We start from the raw sequence: 19987 nt of genomic DNA, 5'->3' as shown, positions 1-19987 counted from the left end.
TCACCTAGCATCGGTGAATGTAGCGGCGGCTAAGTTATGGTGGTGGTGGGGACGTAAGCAGATCATTCAAAGGTCGTTGATGGCTGATTGGACTTGATTTAATTGGTTTTGGCGGTCATCCTCCACCACCATAAAAGACTGACAAAAGGTGGTGGGAAGAGTTGTGACATGTTATTTTGTAGGGAATATATTTTTTTTCTATCATGTTACGCCCTTGAATGTAGTCATTGACGGGCGTAGTACCTAGAGTTACATCTCTTTGAGGACATGATCTAGAAAAGAAGTTTGTGAAGACGTAGGGTTGAGGTTAAGGATTATTAAGGATGATACTTTTGGGTTTTAGATTTGTCTCAAGGACTAAGATTCTCCTACTTAGTATATGGACTATGCATGTATGCTGTTCTCCTGTAGTTACATATATATGTATGTTTTCTATGACATTTTGTGTTTAGCACAAACAAAAAGCCTTTAATTGGCCTACAAATAGTGTCACAAGAAACCACAAATGTGCCATTAAGAACTTCATTGGAAAGAGTGACACATAAAGAAAGTGTCACTAGAAGTGTTATCAATAAAACCTTTAGCGGCACTTTTTTGGTCTGCCACTCAACTTTTGGAGTTTCAGTGGCGCTTTTTTCATTTGCCGCTAAAACTTTTTGGAATTTTAATGGCACATTTTTGTCTGCCACATACTTTTTGACTTTAGTGGCACTCTTTTTCGTCTGTCACTACAAACTTTCTGGCCATTTAGTGGCACATTTTTTGTATGCCACAAAATTTTTTTTTGGGCTTTTAGCCATTTAGCGTCACTTTTTTGGCCTACCAATACAAACTTATAGGTTTTTATGACACTTTTTTTGCCACTACAGACTTTGTAGACTTTAGTGAAACTTTTTTATCTACCATAAAACCTTTGGATTTTTAGTAGCATTTTTTTCGTCTGACACCAAAATTGGTCGCCTTTTGGGGCACTTCTAAATGCCACTATAGATGTTTACCATAGAAATCACACCGCATTTGATTGTTCGATCAATTCCAAATATATACCAAATGTCTAATAAGGCTCAAGTTAAGTCTAGCTATCAAACAGCATATAATAACTAAAACTAACAAATATCTAAATAAAAACTAAAAACTTCATTACATTTATGAACCTCTTTCCGAATCTTCAATCTTCAAACTAGACACTATTAGGGATGATGTATTTTTTTTTCGTTACCAATATCGTACACATAGAAGATATAAATTAAAAAAATGTTAATACACAGACAATTTTGCATTGGAATATGTTATTGGATGAATGAACTTTCACGAATGAGACATGCGCTCATTTTTTATACGATATTATAAGTAGTTTCAGGGTCAAATACAAATCATTCTTAATATAAAAACAGTGAGAACAAATTTATTGTTATTATTACGTTTGCTTTTATAAGTGTTTGTTATTAATTGCTGATTTTTAATTATGAGACATTATAAGTATTTGTTGATTTACATTTTGTTGTTATTATTAGGTTTTTTCTTATGCTGCTATAAGTATTTGCTATTATTATTTTGTTGTTAATTTTGATTCTTTTGTTGCTGTTATTAGGGTTTTTTCTTTTATTATAAAACATTGCTTATGTAGATTGATATTGTAGTTGGTATTGTTTTCTACGTTCTCATGTTAAAATTATTGTGTACGCAAACATTTCCCATTATATGTGTTTGTTTGTTTTTTTTACTATGTCACTTTTCCACCATTTTTTTAATGGTACAAGTATGTTTTTTGCAAGTAGTATCTCTATCTTCATGAATAGAGGGCTGACCTGTACATCTCACTCTCTATGCACCCTGCTAGTTACCTTTGTAATTGTGGAATTTACTAGGCACGATTGTTATATAGAAAAGAAAAATAGTATCTTAATTGACTAACCACCAAAGTTATTATTTATAAGCAATCGTTAAACAATGTTTTACCTTTACGTGATGATGATTAGTTACAACCAAAACCTCTTTGTAGCTCCTAGTTATACATGTTGCAACAAGAAGTTAGTATTACTTATGTGATCTGGCCTGAACCAAAAATTCAGACGTGGGTTAAGAGATATTCGAACACCATTTAATGTATAAAAATAGTATTTTAAATATGATTAACTGGGATAGTGTTAAAAGAGAAAACATGTAACATTTAAAAATATTAAGTACAAATCTCATCAATTTATAAAAGGGAAAATTCCCAAAATAACCATTTATGAAAACAAATTTCAAGTTTTAGGTACCATTTACAAAATATTCCAGAAATATGTATTATAAACTAGTCGTGACGAGTAGTTTGTAGAACCAATTAAAACTTGCCTTGTTTCCTTAAACTAACCGTAACGAACACGTTCACTAATCATTTACTCGTCACAACTAAATAAGTTTCATGCATCGTAATCAACGTCCACGAGTAATTCATAAGTCTTTTTAGTTGCGACGACTAGTTTACCCGGTTTACATTCCTTACACGAATTGTTTATTAGTAGTTAACTCGTCGCGACTAGTTTAACCTTATAATCTACTCGTTGCGACTAAAGGACTTATGAATTACTCGTGAGCGTTGATTATGAGGCATGAAACTTATTTAGTCATAACGAGTAAATAATTAGTAAACGTGCTCGTTACTGTTAGTTTAAGGACACGTGACAAGTTCTAATTGGTTTCTACAAACTACTCGTCACAAAATGGGCCCATAAGCATTCCCGGCCGCAAGCATATCTCCACCCCCATTTTTTTATATAACTTAATTTCTAAGATTGTTTATACATTCCATTTAACAAAGACTTCAAGTCCAAGCAGCTGCAACTTATTTTTCCAGATGCCCTTCAAACCCTAAGGTAAATAAATTAAATAAGCAACTTTTACACTTATTTAATCTTGATTAATACCATATAAACATAGTTTGATTGCTAAAAAATCATTCCTAACCATGTAAAAGCCCTAAAAATGGTCTATAAACATGTTTTGATCATACACATGGTGAGGAACCTGGTTTGATAGTTTTTTTGGCCATAAACACGGATTAGAGGGTTGAAACGGCATTTTTATGGTTCAAAAGTTCGTTTTTACATCCTAACCGAAACCCTAAGTCAAGGGCTGTTATGTTGATGAAAAATTTCTTGGTTTGTGATATAGGCCTTGTATCTAGCTGGTATAGAAGCACAAGAGCTTGAAACCTTGATTAGAAAGGCAAAAACGAGCCAAACCCGCTAAGGTAATACCGAAACACTCGATTACGGGCTGTTTAGGTTAAGGTTGTCATTTACATATTTTTAGGTTATGAAATTTTGCAGGGACATCAGGTACCATATCATTGAGTCCCTGTTCAAATTTGGTAATTTTTCGACCATCCTAGAATATTTGGCGAATATATTACCGAATTGGGACGTTTATTTGGAAAAACTAGTTAAAATTCTTGAAAAATTATGAAATTTTGTGGGGAACTCAAATTTGGTATATTTTGATCACATATGAAATTTGGGATCATTTGGAAAAGTCTAAGGGTGTTAGGTGTATATGCGTTCGTATGAATTTTTATAGCCGAATTTGGGCCGAAAAGAATATTGGACAAGGTTGTTACATTCTGGAATTGATACAGATGATTTTGGGATATAATTTGAACATCCAGGAATTTTTGTGGAATTTTTGGAAATCGTTTGGGATAAACGGACGATTTTCAGGCTAAATATAGCAGGTAAAATGAAATTTTATAAATTAATAAATCAATAATTAATTCGAGATATATTTTTATAAAAATCTACATATTTTATTTGACAAGTGACTAAGTTTTCATAATTTAATGATTAACGGTTAATTAATTATGCTAATTTGAAGATTAAACAAACTCAATTCTAATAAAAACCGGCAAGTTCGTAATTAAGGAATACCAGAAAAATCATAACACCAGGAGTGATTAAAAATCATATTTTTGGATTGATTAAGTAAAAATGAACCTTTTATGAAAAACCTCAAATCAAACTGAATAAACGGAAACGGGCCCTATAGCGTATCCGGAACCCCAATATGTGATATTTCTTTATAACTTAATCATTTTATCGACCAACACATTTACCCAAGCTTACTTCCCCATAACTGTTTTCTGAACGCATAAACAAACAAATTGGCCCAGCTGGGAAATCAGGGAAACTGAGCCAAGTTTGGTTTTAAGTATTAGACGTTGAACAACATCACAACCTAAGCCTATTGACACTTTCTAGGTGTTCCAGCTATACCCAAATTAGACATACAGCCCAGTTTAGTATTGAGATTATAATAATATTAATATTATTATAATATTGATTATAGGAACTAGTGATAGCGAATCGAACAAACTGCGAGCTGACACAGTGCTGATTATCTACTAAACAGTGAGTTTCATGACCCCACTTTCTGAACTGTTTTATGAACTTTTGGGGTGAAAAGCATGTTTGCTTATATCTATATACTTATCTGAAACGTATGATGATGTGAATTATCTAAGTGCTAACATATGAAAGTCCCCACTAACACAGTGATTAACTTCGAGCCGGTGGCTTGTGAATAGTACTATTGGTTTGACAAACCCAGGCGGGGCCAGCACGGTTTGCTGAGACATTATCCCGTTTGTACATGTCCATAATTATACAAACCAGCTATGTAGTGTTAGACATAGCTACTTGGGGTATAATGTGGGCGGAAGGGGAGCCACAGTGGTTGATTGAGCGTGGGAAATGGAGGCACGCAGCACGAACAGTCCAGATTTCACTGTAGCTTAGCATAATTACATCACATATATAAATACATACATATATACTTACATGCGTATATACAAATTATGACTTGTGATTACGCATACCTATTTTCTTGAAACTCGTGAAACTCACCAACTCGTGTAGTTGACCCATTTTAAATGTGCTTTTCAGGTGTGATACCGAAGTTGGAAAATCCCTGATTTTGTACTATCTGTTACTAAACGTGATTAATGCGGTGTGAATAAAGGCAATGTTACTAGTATGAGTAGAATAGCTTACGAGCATATTTTGTTGTAACACCTAGTTTGAAATCATGGATAGAATGATGTAATGTAATATAATGTAAATTAGTTTGTAATGTTCTTTATAAACAATGTTGTTGATACCAGAGGTGTCTGTTACATCTCCGTTTTACGCTTCCACATTGTGCTAGTCGGGATGTGACAATTCTATAATACAAATTCGTTATTGATCAATTGTTGTTATTTACGTTTCAATCGTGTTGTTTAATCGATCCTGAGGCCTTCAAATATCATTTAACAGTCAACACTTCAAAAATTGCTTATGTTTGGAAAAGGTATGCATGAATTGTTTTTATAGTTATTGTCTTATTGATACTAGACAGAATTACAAATTTTGTCCTTTAAAATAAGACGAATTACGGTTCGTGTCCTTTTCTAAGTTTCCTTGAAGGCGGTGTACTTTAAACTTTTTTTTCCTACAAGTTTTGTCCTTTACGCTAACTGGGTTAGAAAAAGTCAGTTAAATCCCATCACGTGAGGCGCATGTGAGGGTAGTTTTGTCCTTTCATATATCTCTGCAACTAAACTCTTTATCAGTCTTCCCCCTCTTTTTAACCCAACCCCACCTTCAATCGATCAGGGTACGATTAGGGCTTCAATCAATTAGGGCTCGATGCGAAATTCAAATACCAGGGCTCAATTGATGATGGCTTACTGTGTTTGTGGCAAGGTAGCAGTTGTTCGAACTTCATGGACTGATAGAAATCCAGGTCGTCGGTTTTTCTCTTGTCCGGACATGGTAAGTGTGTAATTCGATTTAAGTTCCAGTCAATTGTTTATACTTCATGTTTCTCCTCTTTTCCAGACATCGGATTGCCCCTTTCTTGGATGGCGTGACCCACCAATGTGTGAACGGGCATTGGAGATTATCCCGGGCTTATTGAAGTCGAAAAACATGGTTGAACAAAGTTTAGAGAGTTATAAAGAACAAGCAAAGAAGATGAAGAACAGATTGGTCATTAGTTGGATCATTTTCATTGCAATTGTAATTGCAATGAAAATGTAACTAGTTGACTGAATTTGAAGTTGTTGACTATTTGTATTTTGACTTTATTAGTTAATTTAGGACTTTATGCAGTTTAAGTATTATGTATTTTGACTTTATTTTGGATGTAATTTTGGATCCCTTTTAAGCAATGTATCATCAGTTTATTTTGGATTTAATTTGGATCTTTGGTTAGTTTATTTTGGACTTTTGGATGGATTCTATACACAATCTGCACATTGTGCACTATCTACACATGATGCACAATCTGCACATTGTGCACTATCTACACATTATGCACAATCTACACATTATGCAGAATCTGCACATCATGCACAATCTGCACATTGTGCACTATCTACACATCCATCTACAACATCCATAAACCATAAACCAAGAGATGAATACTGCATAATATGATCTGATCTGATCCAAGGGCAAATAAGTAAAAACTGCACAATATGCACAAAAAGATGAATGAGTCATCTGCACAAACATCCATCTGCCAAACCATTAAATTATGTAAAATCTGATCCAAGGGCAAATATGTCCAAACCCTTAAAATAAGTAACATCTGATCCATCTGCAGTTCTGCACAACCATTACCAACAACCATAAATGCAAACAACAACCAAGGTAAATAATGAACAACCATATTAAAAGCTATTTGTCATTTAACAACTACTAAACATTAATCAACCATATTAAAGTCAACAAATTAAAGCAACATTAGTCCAGACAACAACTTAATACATCCATACCATGAAAAACTTCAAAAAAAGTCTAACAACTTAAAAATATCCATACCATAAAGTCATAAAAACTACAAAAACAGTCAAACAGTAGGCACATTAATCAGCAAAATTTTTCATGCATGATCTCCTGTTGTGACCCTTTTGACCACATGTCCCACAAGTGTTTGATCCTTTGGCTTTGTCTTTCTCACTGCCTTCACTTTCTGACCTTCACCCTCCACAGCCTTTCCCTTGCCCTTTGCATCAACCTTTGACTTTTTCCTTGAACCACCATCTTCCCTTTCCACTGCTGACTTTTTCCTTGATTTCTTTGGCCTTCCAGTTTGCTTTTTTAATTTAGGAGCTGTGATCTTGATTGGGACTTGTGATGTGGGCCACATACTCATACCATTGATGGGATACACCTTGTAGCTATACACTGCCTTCCACCTATCCATTGTGTAAATTGGTTTGACAAATGTTTCTGGCCTGCCAACAGATCTGTCATGTGCACCCTTCACCCAAATACATGCCACCACATGTCTACAAGGTATCCCAGTTATCTCCCATCTCCTACATGCACATGTACTTGTGCTCATGTTCACTACACACTGATCACCATATGGACCTGTTACCTGATAATGATTCTCACCACTCCAATGCACAGAGTACCTATCATCCAAATATGTAAACCATTCACATCATTTACAAGACAAGTGAATATTCACATACAACTCACCTGCTTGCTTCCTTCTTCACTGACTCCATAATTTGTGTAGCATATGGTGTTAGTAACCCTGATGACCTATCAATTACCTTCAACACAGTAACAATCTTCCTCATCACATATTCTCTGATGTATTCCAGCAATGTGATAATAGGCTTGTCCCTTCCATCTACCAGCTTTGAATTGAAACATTCACACATGTTGTTGGTCAACACATCAGACATTGCTCTACCTATTATAACAAAACACAACAGATAAAGGACAAAACTTGAAAGTTATGAGAGAATAAATGATACAAAATTAAAAACTTACCAGAGAAGTGTGACCTTGACCATGTTTCTGGTGGGATCTTAGATACCCAAAGATGACACCTTTTGTTCAAGTTTTTTAGGTTGTTTATCTCTCTCTCATATTGTGTAGGTGATGTACATCTAGCCAGCTTCCAAAGAGCATCCCTTAAAAGCTTTCCTTTGAAGAGTGATCTTAGGTTATCTTCAATGTGCCTCACACAAAACCTATGCTCTGCAGAAGGAAACAACTTATCTACAGCCTGTATAAGACCCTTTTGCCTGTCACTCATAAAGGTAAACTTGGATCTGTTGTTTATATCCAAGTCATCACCAAGGCATTCCAAGAACCATTCCCAAGAGTTTAATGTTTCAGCTTCAACTACAGCATATGCAACAGGGTAGTATCCATTGTTTGGATCTAGAGCAACTGCTGTTAAAAGTTGACCAGGCAAAGCACTTTTAAGGAAAGCCCCATCCAGTCCCAACAGATCCCTACCTATTGCTTTGAACCCCTTTTTCAAAGACCCCAAACAGATGTATATCCTCTTGAATTGTCTTGTCTCAGATGTTGGATCTGAGCATTCTTCTAATTCAAGCTTCACTGTTGTATCTGGATTAGTCCTCTTCAACTCTTCAATATAATCCCTCAATAACCCATATTGGCCTCTGAAATTTCCAATTATATGTTCCCTGGCCAACATCTTTGCCCTATAAGCTTTCATCTCAGACACACCAACTTCAAACCTCCTTTGAAACCTTTCTTTGATGGATTTAACTTTCAGCTTTGGGTCATCTTGAAGATCAGTAACCAAATGGTTTGAGAGGAACCCGGCTGTGCAAGCATAAATTTCCCTAGATTGAAGGCATTTATGTTCATTTATCAACCTTGTAATTTTCCATGAAGCTGTTCTCTTTTGGTATAACAACAACAGTACCCAAGGGCATCTAATAGCAAGTGGGTCTTTCCTTTTTCCCTACCCCCAATACTTTTCTGGACTGGTCCTTCATCTTTATTAGCACTGCTAGATCCAACCCCCTGCATGTGGGACCCATCTTCCATATCTCCTTCACACACAGCCCTGACCCTTACCAAATCATCTTTTCTTATCCTAATTTGTCTTCTTGTTTCAACTGCATGTGCCTTGATCATATCCTTCACCTCTGCTTTTGTACCAAAAACTTGTCCCACATGGAAAAGATAATCCATGTCCCCCTCATTTCTTTGTTTCTCATTATACATCCTATCATTATCCAACATCACATCATCCATTTCTATGTCCAAAACCTCTAAACTACAATTTGCATCCTGCTGTTCAACTTCAAAATCAGTATGCAGTCTGAAATCCCTCATATCTACATCTACATCATGTGTTTCACCATCTTCATAGTTGAAGTCACTATCTGAATCACTTTCTGAATCTTCATCACCATCCCTAGTTTTCTTAACATTTTTAGATTTCTTTTTGTTCTTAGATTTCTTCACATTCTTTGGTTTCTTAACTGGACAACCCTCTATATGTTCATCATCATCAGAACTCTCATCTCTCATTCATAGTTAGAATCCCTACTATCATCAGTTCCACTTTCATCTGAACTTGAAGACTCATCTCCACTTTCTTCATCTGAAATTGAAGAATCTTCACTATCTTCATCCCCACCTCCATTGTAATCCATATCCACCTCATTTGTAGGCTGCACACCATATCCACCTCCATCCCCACCTCCATCTACATCACCATTGTAATCAATCTCCACCTCATTTGTAGGTTGCACACCAAAAGCATCCTCTCCAAACATAGGGTCAAATTCTGGATCCTCATGACATATATCAATCTGGTCTTGTTGTTCAACAACACCAACATTATTCTCTTCTTGAACATTCACATTTGCATCCTGTTTGTCTTGTTCCACAACTACCTTTTGAACAACAACCTCATTTGTGCTATCTTGCCATTCCAACAACAACCTTTTCTTAACTGAGTTTGCTTTATCTAGTACGACCTCACTTGCAAGAAACTCCTCATTTGTTATCTCTTCAATGGTAAACTTTGAGGTTGAGCAGAAGTATGTGTGTACAGAGGTGAACTCATGCTCAACATACACATTCATTAACTGATTAAAAGCTCCAATATACTTAGCAAATCCCCTAACATCATCATCACTTCCCAAAGCTCTAAGCCCCCAATCCAATTCTGAACCCGGTACTACATAATGGTAGAATCTAACCTTATCTGTAGGATAGGATAATTCAAGCAAGATTCGATCAAGCTCGTGAACTGAAAACTTGTCAATATCTAGCATGTCAACAAAATGGACAACGGCTCTGTTATAAACCCGTCCAGGAAATTTAGTGAAACTGCCACCATGGTGCATCTTGATCGTGAACAAATGTGGATTATTTACTACACAAACAAGATTAAACAGCTGTTAGTTAAATAAACCCAATTATAAACCCTAAAGTTTTAACTTACCATAAAACGCATCAGCATTTGATTGTTCATCAGCTTCACGAATGTAGAATCGAGGAGGAGGAGGATCATCCATCTTACGTGTTTAAGTTTTGAGAATGATGTGCAATTTAAGGTATTAACTGTCGGGTTGTTGAGTCGAGTCGGATACGAGGGTTTTTAATCGCCGGGAATTGAATCGATTGAAAGGGAGGGGGGAGACTGATAAAGGGTTTAGTTGCAGAGATATATGAAAGGACAAAACTACCCTCACATGAGCCTCACGTGATGGGATTTAACTGACTTTTTCTAACCCAGTTAGCGTAAATGACAAAACTTGTAGGAAAAAAAAGTTTAAAGTACACCGCCTGCAAGGAAACTTAGAAAAGGACACGAACCGTAATTCGTCTTATTTTAAAGGACAAAATTTGTAATTCTGTCTTGATACTATAATAATGTTTCTAATACTCAATGTTTTGTGTTCTTTTAAAGAAGCAGGCCACTCTAATATATTAAAGGAGATGTAAATGTCTAAAAAATGGAGTATCTTATCAATTTAATTTTTTTAGTGAAGAATAATCATTACTAATTAAACTAAACTCAAAACGATTATAATAAAATGAAAGACAAATGGGGCACAAGCTGCACTACAACCCCCTTTTAAATACCAAAACCAATTAGTTGAAATCGATTTGGAACGACGACTGGTCAGAACCACTCGCAATTTCATAGCGATTTGGATCGATTGCGATTTCGTCTGGAAACAAAACGTTCCAATACGGAATACGAGCATGTATAGCGAATTTTGTGGCTATGAATAAGAGTTTGTTTTGAAATATTTATCTAATTTGATGTATTTATACTCTAATAATTTGAATGCCGGATTACTTTATACAGCTCTTTTCATATGTTAGGCGCAACTTTTTCATTATATAATATAAATACGTTTAAACCGTGAAACCAAACCGTTAGTCACGGTTCGGTTTTTATTTTCAACGGTTCGACTTAAATTTTCCATACTAAAAAAACTTTACTAACAGTTTATCTCATAGTTTAGCATAAAAATCCGAACAGCAAAATATAAAAAAAGATTCAAGGCATAAAAACAAGAGCATCTTGTTAGTTAAAGCGTTATTATCTATCGCTTACCGGCCTGCATATTTTGTCTTCACTCGCACAACCCTTGGAATCTATTATGGCTTCTTCTTCTTCTAACTCCCTTACTAGTTTTATACACACGCACTTAATATACAAAAAGCCTTCAATTCAATTCAATGGCGTCTGTCATGACTACTGTTTACGTTTCAGTCGTATTCACCACCGTTATCGTACTCTGTAGTACGGTGACTCACTCGTTGACCGTTGGAGTTGAGTACTTGTCTCGTCTTATTGAGGTTCAGGATCGAGAACGAGCTCCGGCGTCCGTACAAGTATCCGCTGCTAGAGCAGTGCTTGATCGGTTTATTCCTTCGCATTCGTCGAGTTTCGAGTTTAAGATCATCACTAAGGCAGTAAAACTACTCAATTGTCGTTAATTATCTTTTTTTGTAATGTTTGTATTGAATTAGCCAATTAGGATTATGATGATTTAAATAGTTTAAACATCGAATAAGTAGGTGCAAATGAGTCGAGCTGCTTGGATCGATAAAAAGTTCGAAACAGGCGGAGATTTTTCTAGTCCGGGCCTCAAATTAAGCTCGTTTAGTTATCGAGCCCAAGCTAGAGCGTTGTTTGGGAAGCTTGTTTAGGCTTGTTGAGCCTTTTGTTATTTTTAAGTTTTACCTCTTTTGGACTTCTATGATAAATTTCACATTGCACAACATAGCTTTGGCTCGTTTAAGGTAGGTAGTATACAAGCTTGATCCTAGCTTTGGCTCGTTTAAGGGGGTACACGAGCTCGAGCCGAGGTTAGGCTAGTTTTAGGTTTTTTTCAAAGTATATATAAAAATTAAGAAAACGTATATAAAATAATTAATAAATAATAAGTGAGCTGAGCTTCAGCTTTAGAAAAAGAGCTTCAAGCAAGACAGGCTCGAGCTCTCGTAAGTCAAAACGAGCCAAACTCTAGCCCAGGCTCGACTCAGCTCGTTTACACTGCGAATAGCACAGATTTATAACTTTCCACTAATCTAAGTAACTCAACATGTGCTAACAAATGCTCACATAAACTTCAATAACTCTTATACGTTTAAGTTGCTAAATTTGGGTGCTACAAAAAATTTAAATTATGTTTAGAACAATCAATACATGTATTTTGGGTATTTTATGCCAACAGGGGTGTTCTCATTCAGTTGTTACAAGCATGTTGGTCGTTTAAAAACAGAGTCAAACGCATTGGTCTGTGATGCTAGTAACTTATTATAGACTAGCTAAGAATATGCTACTTCTTGTAAAACATATTCTATTACCGTTGGTTTTTCTCATTCATCTTAACTAATGTAATTACAAGTTATAATACTATAATGATACGGACCTGTTTATTATAAAGAACATGATTTGAGTTGGTGAGTCATGATTTTCTGTTATTTAAATAAACAGTCATTTATAACAGAATGTTTTGGTTAAAAAATGTTAATATACTAACTGTTTTGGGCTATTAACTGATTTAGTGCCTTAAGAATTGTCATGCGCATTAAAATATACCTGAACCTTACACACTTGCATTTTTTAACAATCCTTTTGGTCATTTTAGTATTTGATAACATTCGAACTTATCTTTTCATAAATATCCTTACAATGTAATTTATGCGCCGTTGCATTCTTGTTTATAGGAGCAATGTGGTGGAGTATCCTGCTTTATCATAAGCAACCATCCTTCTTCAAACCTGCCTGGTGCCCCTGAAATTATGTATGATTCTTCTTTCATCACTTGTATAAGTTTTCCATCTTACCATTAGCAATCCTGAACCTGATAATAAACTTTAACGTTTTGTCATTACATTTTATAAACTCAGTATGATTTTATCTTAGTCTGCTCCTTTATGTGCAATCTAAACAGAATAAGTGGTGTGACGGGAGTGGAACTATTATCCGGTCTTCATTGGTACTTGAAAAACTTATGTGGGGCCCACATATCATGGGATAAAACCGGTGGTTCACAACTGTCTTCCGTGCCTAAAGCAGGGTCTCTTCCTCGTATGAAAGATGATGGACTTCTAATACAAAGGCCCATTCCTTGGAATTACTACCAGAATGCTGTTACATCTAGTTGTAAGCTCAAATATATTTTTTCACCAAAATATTTAAAATATCTACACATTTTTATACGATTATATTTGTTAAAGATACATTTGCTTGGTGGGACTGGGAAAGATGGGAAAAGGAGATTGATTGGATGGCTCTTCAAGGCATTAATATGCCTTTAGCATTTACTGGTCAAGAAGCTATTTGGCAAAAAGTATTTCAGGTAATTATTTTTTCACTCTTATTATTCCCACTTTTATGATTATTATTATTATTATTATTATTATTATTATTATTCCAATCATAAACATTATCTTATATTTTTGTAGAAATTTAATATAAGCAGTACAGACTTGAATGATTTCTTTGGTGGTCCTGCGTTTCTTGCGTGGTCTCGCATGGCCAACTTGCACGGGTGAGCTTTGCACTTCATGATTATCACCTTTAATTGGTTTAATTTAGTTTCATATGTAAATATTATATAACGGTTGCAGGTGGGGTGGCCCACTGCCACAAAGTTGGCTTGATCAACAACTTGCAATGCAGAAGAAGATTCTTGCTAGAATGTATGAGCTCGGAATGACTCCGGGTACTATATTGTTTGTATGATTGTATCATTCATTTTTAATTGGCATATTAATTATTATGGAATAACAAAGTTAAAAACCTGCGTGTTGTTGCAGTCCTACCAGCTTTCTCAGGAAATGTACCTGCTGCTTTGAAAAATGTATATCCATCAGCAAAGATAATACGCTTAGGAAATTGGTAAGTATTTGTAGTTGATAAAATGTATATCTTTGATCTTTTATTAAGGAAATTGTTATTATGATATTCCTCGTAGGTTTACAGTTGACAGCAACCCTAGATGGTGTTGTACATATCTTCTTGATGCAACTGATCCTTTATTCATTGAGATTGGGAAATCATTTATACAAGAACAAGTCAAAGGTGTTGTCTCTCACAACCTTTGTATAAAATAATAAAATTGCTTTTTGTATTAATGGATATATACTTTTTGTTGTTCAGAGTATGGGCGGAGTACCCACATTTACAACTGGTAAATCTTCTAAACACTTAAGTTCTATTTATTATTCTTTATCAGTTTTGGAAGATATTTTCTAAGTTTTTTAACTTTTTATAGTGATACATTTGATGAGAACACGCCACCAACAGATGATCCTGAGTACATTTCTTCACTGGCTGCAGCAATTTTTAATGCAATGCAAAGTGGTGATAATGATGCTGTTTGGTTAATGCAGGTAAACAAAAAAATGAATTATTTGTCGGGTGAAATACATTTTTACTTATTAAATGAATTTCCCATTATTTATTTATTAATATTATGTGTGCAGGGATGGCTATTTGCATATGATCCATACTGGAGACCTACGCAGATGCAGGTACTAACTACTAACAATGAAGAAAATTCTTAATGATTACTTCAAGGGCGATCATTAAAGTTATTATATTTCTGATGTTTAATAACTTCTTCCAGGCACTTCTGCATGCTGTTCCTATAGGCAAAATGATTGTTCTTGACCTTTTTGCTGAAGTCAACCCTATTTGGACCACTTCAAATCAATTCTATGGTGTCCCTTACATCTGGAAAGTTACTTTCTCCTTTTAATATTTATTCTTGACAAATAAGCATTTAGATTCTTGGCATATTAACAATTTGGGTCAAACCACAGGGTGTAAAACCGTGTTTTAACTCTAGTTATTTTGTTTTTAAGTGGGTCCCAAAAAATTTATCATTTTGACTTAATAACACAAATAGTTCAAGGGTGTTTTGGTCTTTTAACAAAATTTCGATGGGGTTAGTGGGCTAGACTTTAATCGATACAAAAATGAAACTGTTGGTCAAACCACAGGGACTAAAACCATATTTAACTCTAATAATTATCTTTCTCTACTATACAGGTGCATGCTGCATAATTTTGCAGGAAATGTTGAAATGTATGGTTATTTAGATTCTGTAGGATCTGGACCCGTTGAAGCCCGTATTAGCAACAACTCAACAATGGTAAAAAATTATAATTTTTCTGTAATTATTTAAATCATGTTTTTTACTTTAATATTGTTTCTCTTAGGTTGGTGTTGGAATGTCAATGGAAGGTATTGAACAGAATCCCGTGGTCTACGATCTCATGTCAGAAATGGCATTTCAGCACAACAAAATTGGCGTCAAGGTACCATGAATCATACATGTGATTAAATATATCAAACTCTACTACTCGTTATTAAGTATATTATATATATTTCAGAAATGGGTTGATTCATATCCAACCAGACGATATGGAAAATTTGTTCCGTCACTGCAAGAGGCCTGGAACATATTATATCACACGGTTTATAATTGCACCGATGGTGCCTATGTAAGTAATCTTCATTTTTTTTAATTATAATATAGAGTTGCATTTTTTAAATGTTATAAAACATTACAGGATAAAAATAGGGATGTGATAGTTGCATTCCCAGACGTTGATCCAACCGTTTATTTTACAAATCTTGTTTCAAAGATCAATTCCTTAAATGACGAAGATGAGTCTTTTGATAAACCGCATTTGTGGTACTCAACATCAGAAGTTATACGCGCGCTACAACTTTTTATTGAAGGCGGTAAAGAACTATCTAGTAGCAACACCTATCGGTATGACCTTGTTGACTTAACAAGACAAGCATTAGCAAAGTATGCAAATGTTCTGTTTGTAGACATCATTGAAGCCTATGAGTCACGCGATGGTTATGGCGTTGCTCGCCTTAGCGAGAAATTTCTTGACCTTGTGGATGATATGGACACATTGTTAGCTTCCCATGAAGGGTTCTTATTAGGACCATGGTTAGAGAGTTCAAAACAACTTGCTGTTAACAAAGAACAAATGAAACAAGTTAGTTTTTTAAGTAGCATTTTATTTAATTTATGAAAGGTTTTGTTAAAATTTTTTTTTTATTATTATTTAATGTAGTATGAATGGAATGCAAGAACTCAAATCACAATGTGGTTTGATAACACTGAAGAGGAAGCTAGTCTGCTTCGTGATTACGGTAAGCGAGCATTTTTCATAGAACCCCCCTTAAGTCTTGATATTTTGACGCAATGGGCTAAAACTTGATTGCAGGAAACAAATACTGGAGTGGACTTCTAAAAGACTATTACGGGCCTCGAGCAGCTATTTATTTTAGGTACCTGAAAGAGAGTTTGGTGATGGGGGAGAGGTTTAGTTTGCAAGGTTGGAGAAGAGAATGGATTAAGCTTACGAACGAGTGGCAGGACGGTAGGAATGTGTACCCGATTAAAAGTGATGGTGACACTTTCAGCATATCGCAGGCGCTTTTTAATAAATACTTGTGTGATTCTGGAATAAGTGATCATTAGCTTCTCAGAGTCAAATGTATAAAGTCTTTATAATTCTGAAACTTTACCAATATGAACTTTGAAATCATTTCTCAAACATTGAATAAGAAGTAGTCTTCAGAACACCTTGTAACAATAAGTCAGCAAGATATCAAACATACCTAACATCAAATATTCAAATGTGTGTATGACATGTATAACGCACTCACTCATTAGGTACTTTTGTGGACTTTTTTCTAAGTGGGGACGGTTATTTTAGTATTGAATGAATTCTGATAGGTGGTGATGGTTGTCGTCGTCGTTGTCGTTGTACGAACAAACTTATTATTTAAACTTTGTATATTGATAATTTATATATTTTACGTTTAAACGCTTATGTTTACATCTATAGGAAGTAAGAATGTTTAGGGTCTTGTTCAACTGATTGACCATGCCTATAGCTACGATTTTGGAAAAAGGCAAGCTAGACCGACCAGGTTCGGTTGATCGACTAGACCGAGCAGTTTTACCGGTTAGCATATTAACGGTTTAGTTTGAATCAATTTCTATATATATTTTTTTCAAAATAACTAGCTTTTATTAAAGTTATTATTATATTTGTTATTATTTTAAATGACAATTTAATCTACTTTTGATAATACTATATCAGTATTTATCATGAGACATGAACCCTCGACCTCCAACAGAGGAAGCTCTGTAAAACCAGAAAAAACCCAACAAGCATGCAACTTGCTAATAAAGTATTTTCAAATACAACTTGTTTCTAAACAATGGCAATAAATTAACATCACATGGCAATACATTAAAAGCACATAAAGAAGGTGGTTATGCTGTCTTCCAATAGAATAATCCAAATCTCACGTATAAAACAATGTCTAGAAGAGCTTTCCTCGGTCAAATCAAGCTACCTATCAACACGCAAAGACATTAGAAAGTCAAATTCTACATACACATATATAAAAACACCTCATATGCAACACAACTCTTCATTAATTATTTTCTACATCAAAAACCATACAATATTAATCAGTGAGATAATATCAAAATGGAAGGAAACTATGGTGATCATAGATCAGCAGCTGAACTAAACAGAAGAGATTACATGTGGGCGGATCATACCGATACGCCCACGGTGTACGTTCATCCGACCCAAAGCAACAACCGGAGCAACATCAAAGACAAGTTGGAAGATGGCTTGGAGAAGACCAAAGCAGTGGCTTCAAGTGGACTTAAGAAGATCAAACACGGATCAACGGTAGGGATTCATTGGATCAAACATAAGTACCATAAAGCCACTCATAAATAGATATGCAATTAAACTTATAAGTGTATGAATGATGTTTTTTTTTTTTTTACAATTTATGTGTTGTGTTGTAAATTTTTTTGTTGGTCAAATTGAATATGTCTGATGTTCTCCTTGTTTTGAGTGTTGAGTTATTAAAATTGTTTATATTTTTGTATGGTTATGATGTGAATAGCTTTAATCAACTTGTGTATTTGATTTATAGAATTTGTTGTGAATTCTATTTTTGATATCCTTGGTTTATTCTATAAATTTCCTTGAAGCAAAGAAATTCGAACAATTCACAAATTGTGAAGTATTTCGGCCAAATGAGCTAGAATCTCAAACCTCTACATATCGTTACATTCGTCAACCCCATTGTTGCCTAATGAATTACAAATTCACATTACTTTGATATATTGCAATATTTTGGAATTCTAATCCTAATCTTATCGACAAACTTCATATTCAAATCTCAATCCTTTATATTTCAATTTCAATTCATTCAATAAATTTGAATTTCATATTAAGTTCTTGAGGATTCTATGAAAACCCTGATGGTCAGCTTGGTTCCAACCGGAGGATGAATACATAATTAGTCCATTTTGCCTTGAAAAAGAGGGCTTGGCGTCAGTTTTATATTGTAGAATCGTGATTCATGTGGTTGTTTATCAAAATGATTGATATTCCATTTTGTCAAATAAGTAACGTAACAAAAAGGTAATTTACTAATAAGATGTCTAAATCTTCTCAAATGGTACAATAAAATAAGGTAATTACAAACTCGGGTACTATTGTATGTTCAAAAACAATACTTATCACCTAAAGTTAGGTTTGTAGTGTGTTTTCTTATCATTTTTATTATTTTTATAGTTATAGTTGCAAACAATACCGATGAACAAAAAACAGGTTTATAAACTAAAGCATGTTTATTCTTGCAATTTAGAATTGAAGACAATACTTGTGACCTAAAATTAGGTAAAAGATCAATACTTGTGATTTAAACTGGATTTTTGAACTTAAGTATAGATTTATGATTACGCTTTTATTATGGTTGAAGCAATACTTATGACCTAAAATTAGGTTTGCAAAAGTAATAGTTATGACCTAAACTTAAGTTTACAAAATAATATTAAAAGTAAGTTAACTATTGTGATTTTACAGCTGGAGAAATACATTGTGATCTAAACCTAGGTTTATGACAACAGCACATAAAAATTTAATATCAGAGTTGTAAAAAAATACCAAAAATAGCTTTATAATTATGATTTTGTATTTTGTAATAAATATCTATAATATATCGTAGAGCTATCAAAGTACATTTGGGGATGTAGCTCATATGGTAGAGCGCTCGCTTCGCATGCGAGAGGCACGGGGTTCGATTCCCCGCATCTCCATTTAATTATATTAGCTTTTGCCTCTTTTTAAAACAAATGTATCGCCAAATTACTTTTTCCCATCTTTGGAATTGCTTTTTTTTTATCAAGCCATGTATGAATATAGCGTTGTACATATCATGTGGTGAATGGAATAACCGAATGATGATTATACCCTTAATCCAAATAATTGCAATTTTTTAATAAATTAAGTTAGATGGTTATTGAATTAGTTTATAAGTATTGTAATTTTTTTTAATAAATCTTCATAGATAGTTATTGACTTGATTTATATGTAATGTTTAAGTAACCATGTACAAGACTGGAAACATGAAGAACTACCTTGTTACCTGTTTATGGAGGGGGAAACAAGATTTTTTTTACTTCCTCTAAAACCATTCATCATCATGATGGGTGGCATAATCACCCTATTATCCATCTTGAAGACTTCATAATCTTGATTATAATTGGTCTATTTAAGATTATATAAGTTACATGGCAACAGAAATAACTAAACACCATTTATTTCCTTGCATATACGCATAATTCGGTTTT

General features: G+C 34.4%; 2 protein-coding genes and 1 non-coding gene across 3 annotated transcripts; 2 read left to right on the top strand and 1 right to left on the bottom strand.

The window, feature by feature from the left end:
- Positions 1-6906: 6906 nt before the first annotated feature.
- Positions 6907-9140, bottom strand: LOC143636903 (uncharacterized). Its single transcript, XM_077104385.1, has 4 exons — positions 8725-9140; positions 7812-8641; positions 7512-7731; positions 6907-7444 (listed from the first exon to the last, which is right to left on the bottom strand). Exons 1-4 carry the CDS (start codon positions 9138-9140, stop codon positions 6907-6909), a joined length of 2004 nt encoding a protein of 667 aa, XP_076960500.1.
- A 2370-nt stretch (positions 9141-11510) lies between these two features.
- Positions 11511-16795, top strand: LOC143636921 (alpha-N-acetylglucosaminidase-like). The gene is made up of 18 exons (XM_077104401.1): positions 11511-11747; positions 13011-13084; positions 13235-13446; positions 13521-13642; positions 13749-13834; positions 13914-14008; positions 14103-14184; positions 14261-14367; positions 14446-14476; positions 14561-14678; positions 14772-14819; positions 14915-15025; positions 15341-15442; positions 15510-15608; positions 15684-15794; positions 15864-16307; positions 16386-16464; positions 16539-16795. Exons 1-18 carry the CDS (start codon positions 11511-11513, stop codon positions 16793-16795), a joined length of 2415 nt encoding a protein of 804 aa, XP_076960516.1.
- Positions 16796-19380: 2585 nt separating this feature from the next.
- Positions 19381-19453, top strand: TRNAA-CGC (transfer RNA alanine (anticodon CGC)). Its single transcript has one exon. It is a non-coding gene; the product is annotated as a tRNA-Ala (tRNA).
- Positions 19454-19987: the final 534 nt, after the last annotated feature.

Source organism: Bidens hawaiensis, unplaced genomic scaffold (assembly GCF_021521415.1).
Source record: "Bidens hawaiensis isolate Kalapana, Puna unplaced genomic scaffold, B.hawaiensis_p1.1 tig00008086_1, whole genome shotgun sequence".
NCBI lineage: Eukaryota > Viridiplantae > Streptophyta > Magnoliopsida > Asterales > Asteraceae > Bidens > Bidens hawaiensis.
Note: the sequence above shows the minus strand (reverse complement) of the source record. Positions and strands in the feature narration are given on the sequence as shown.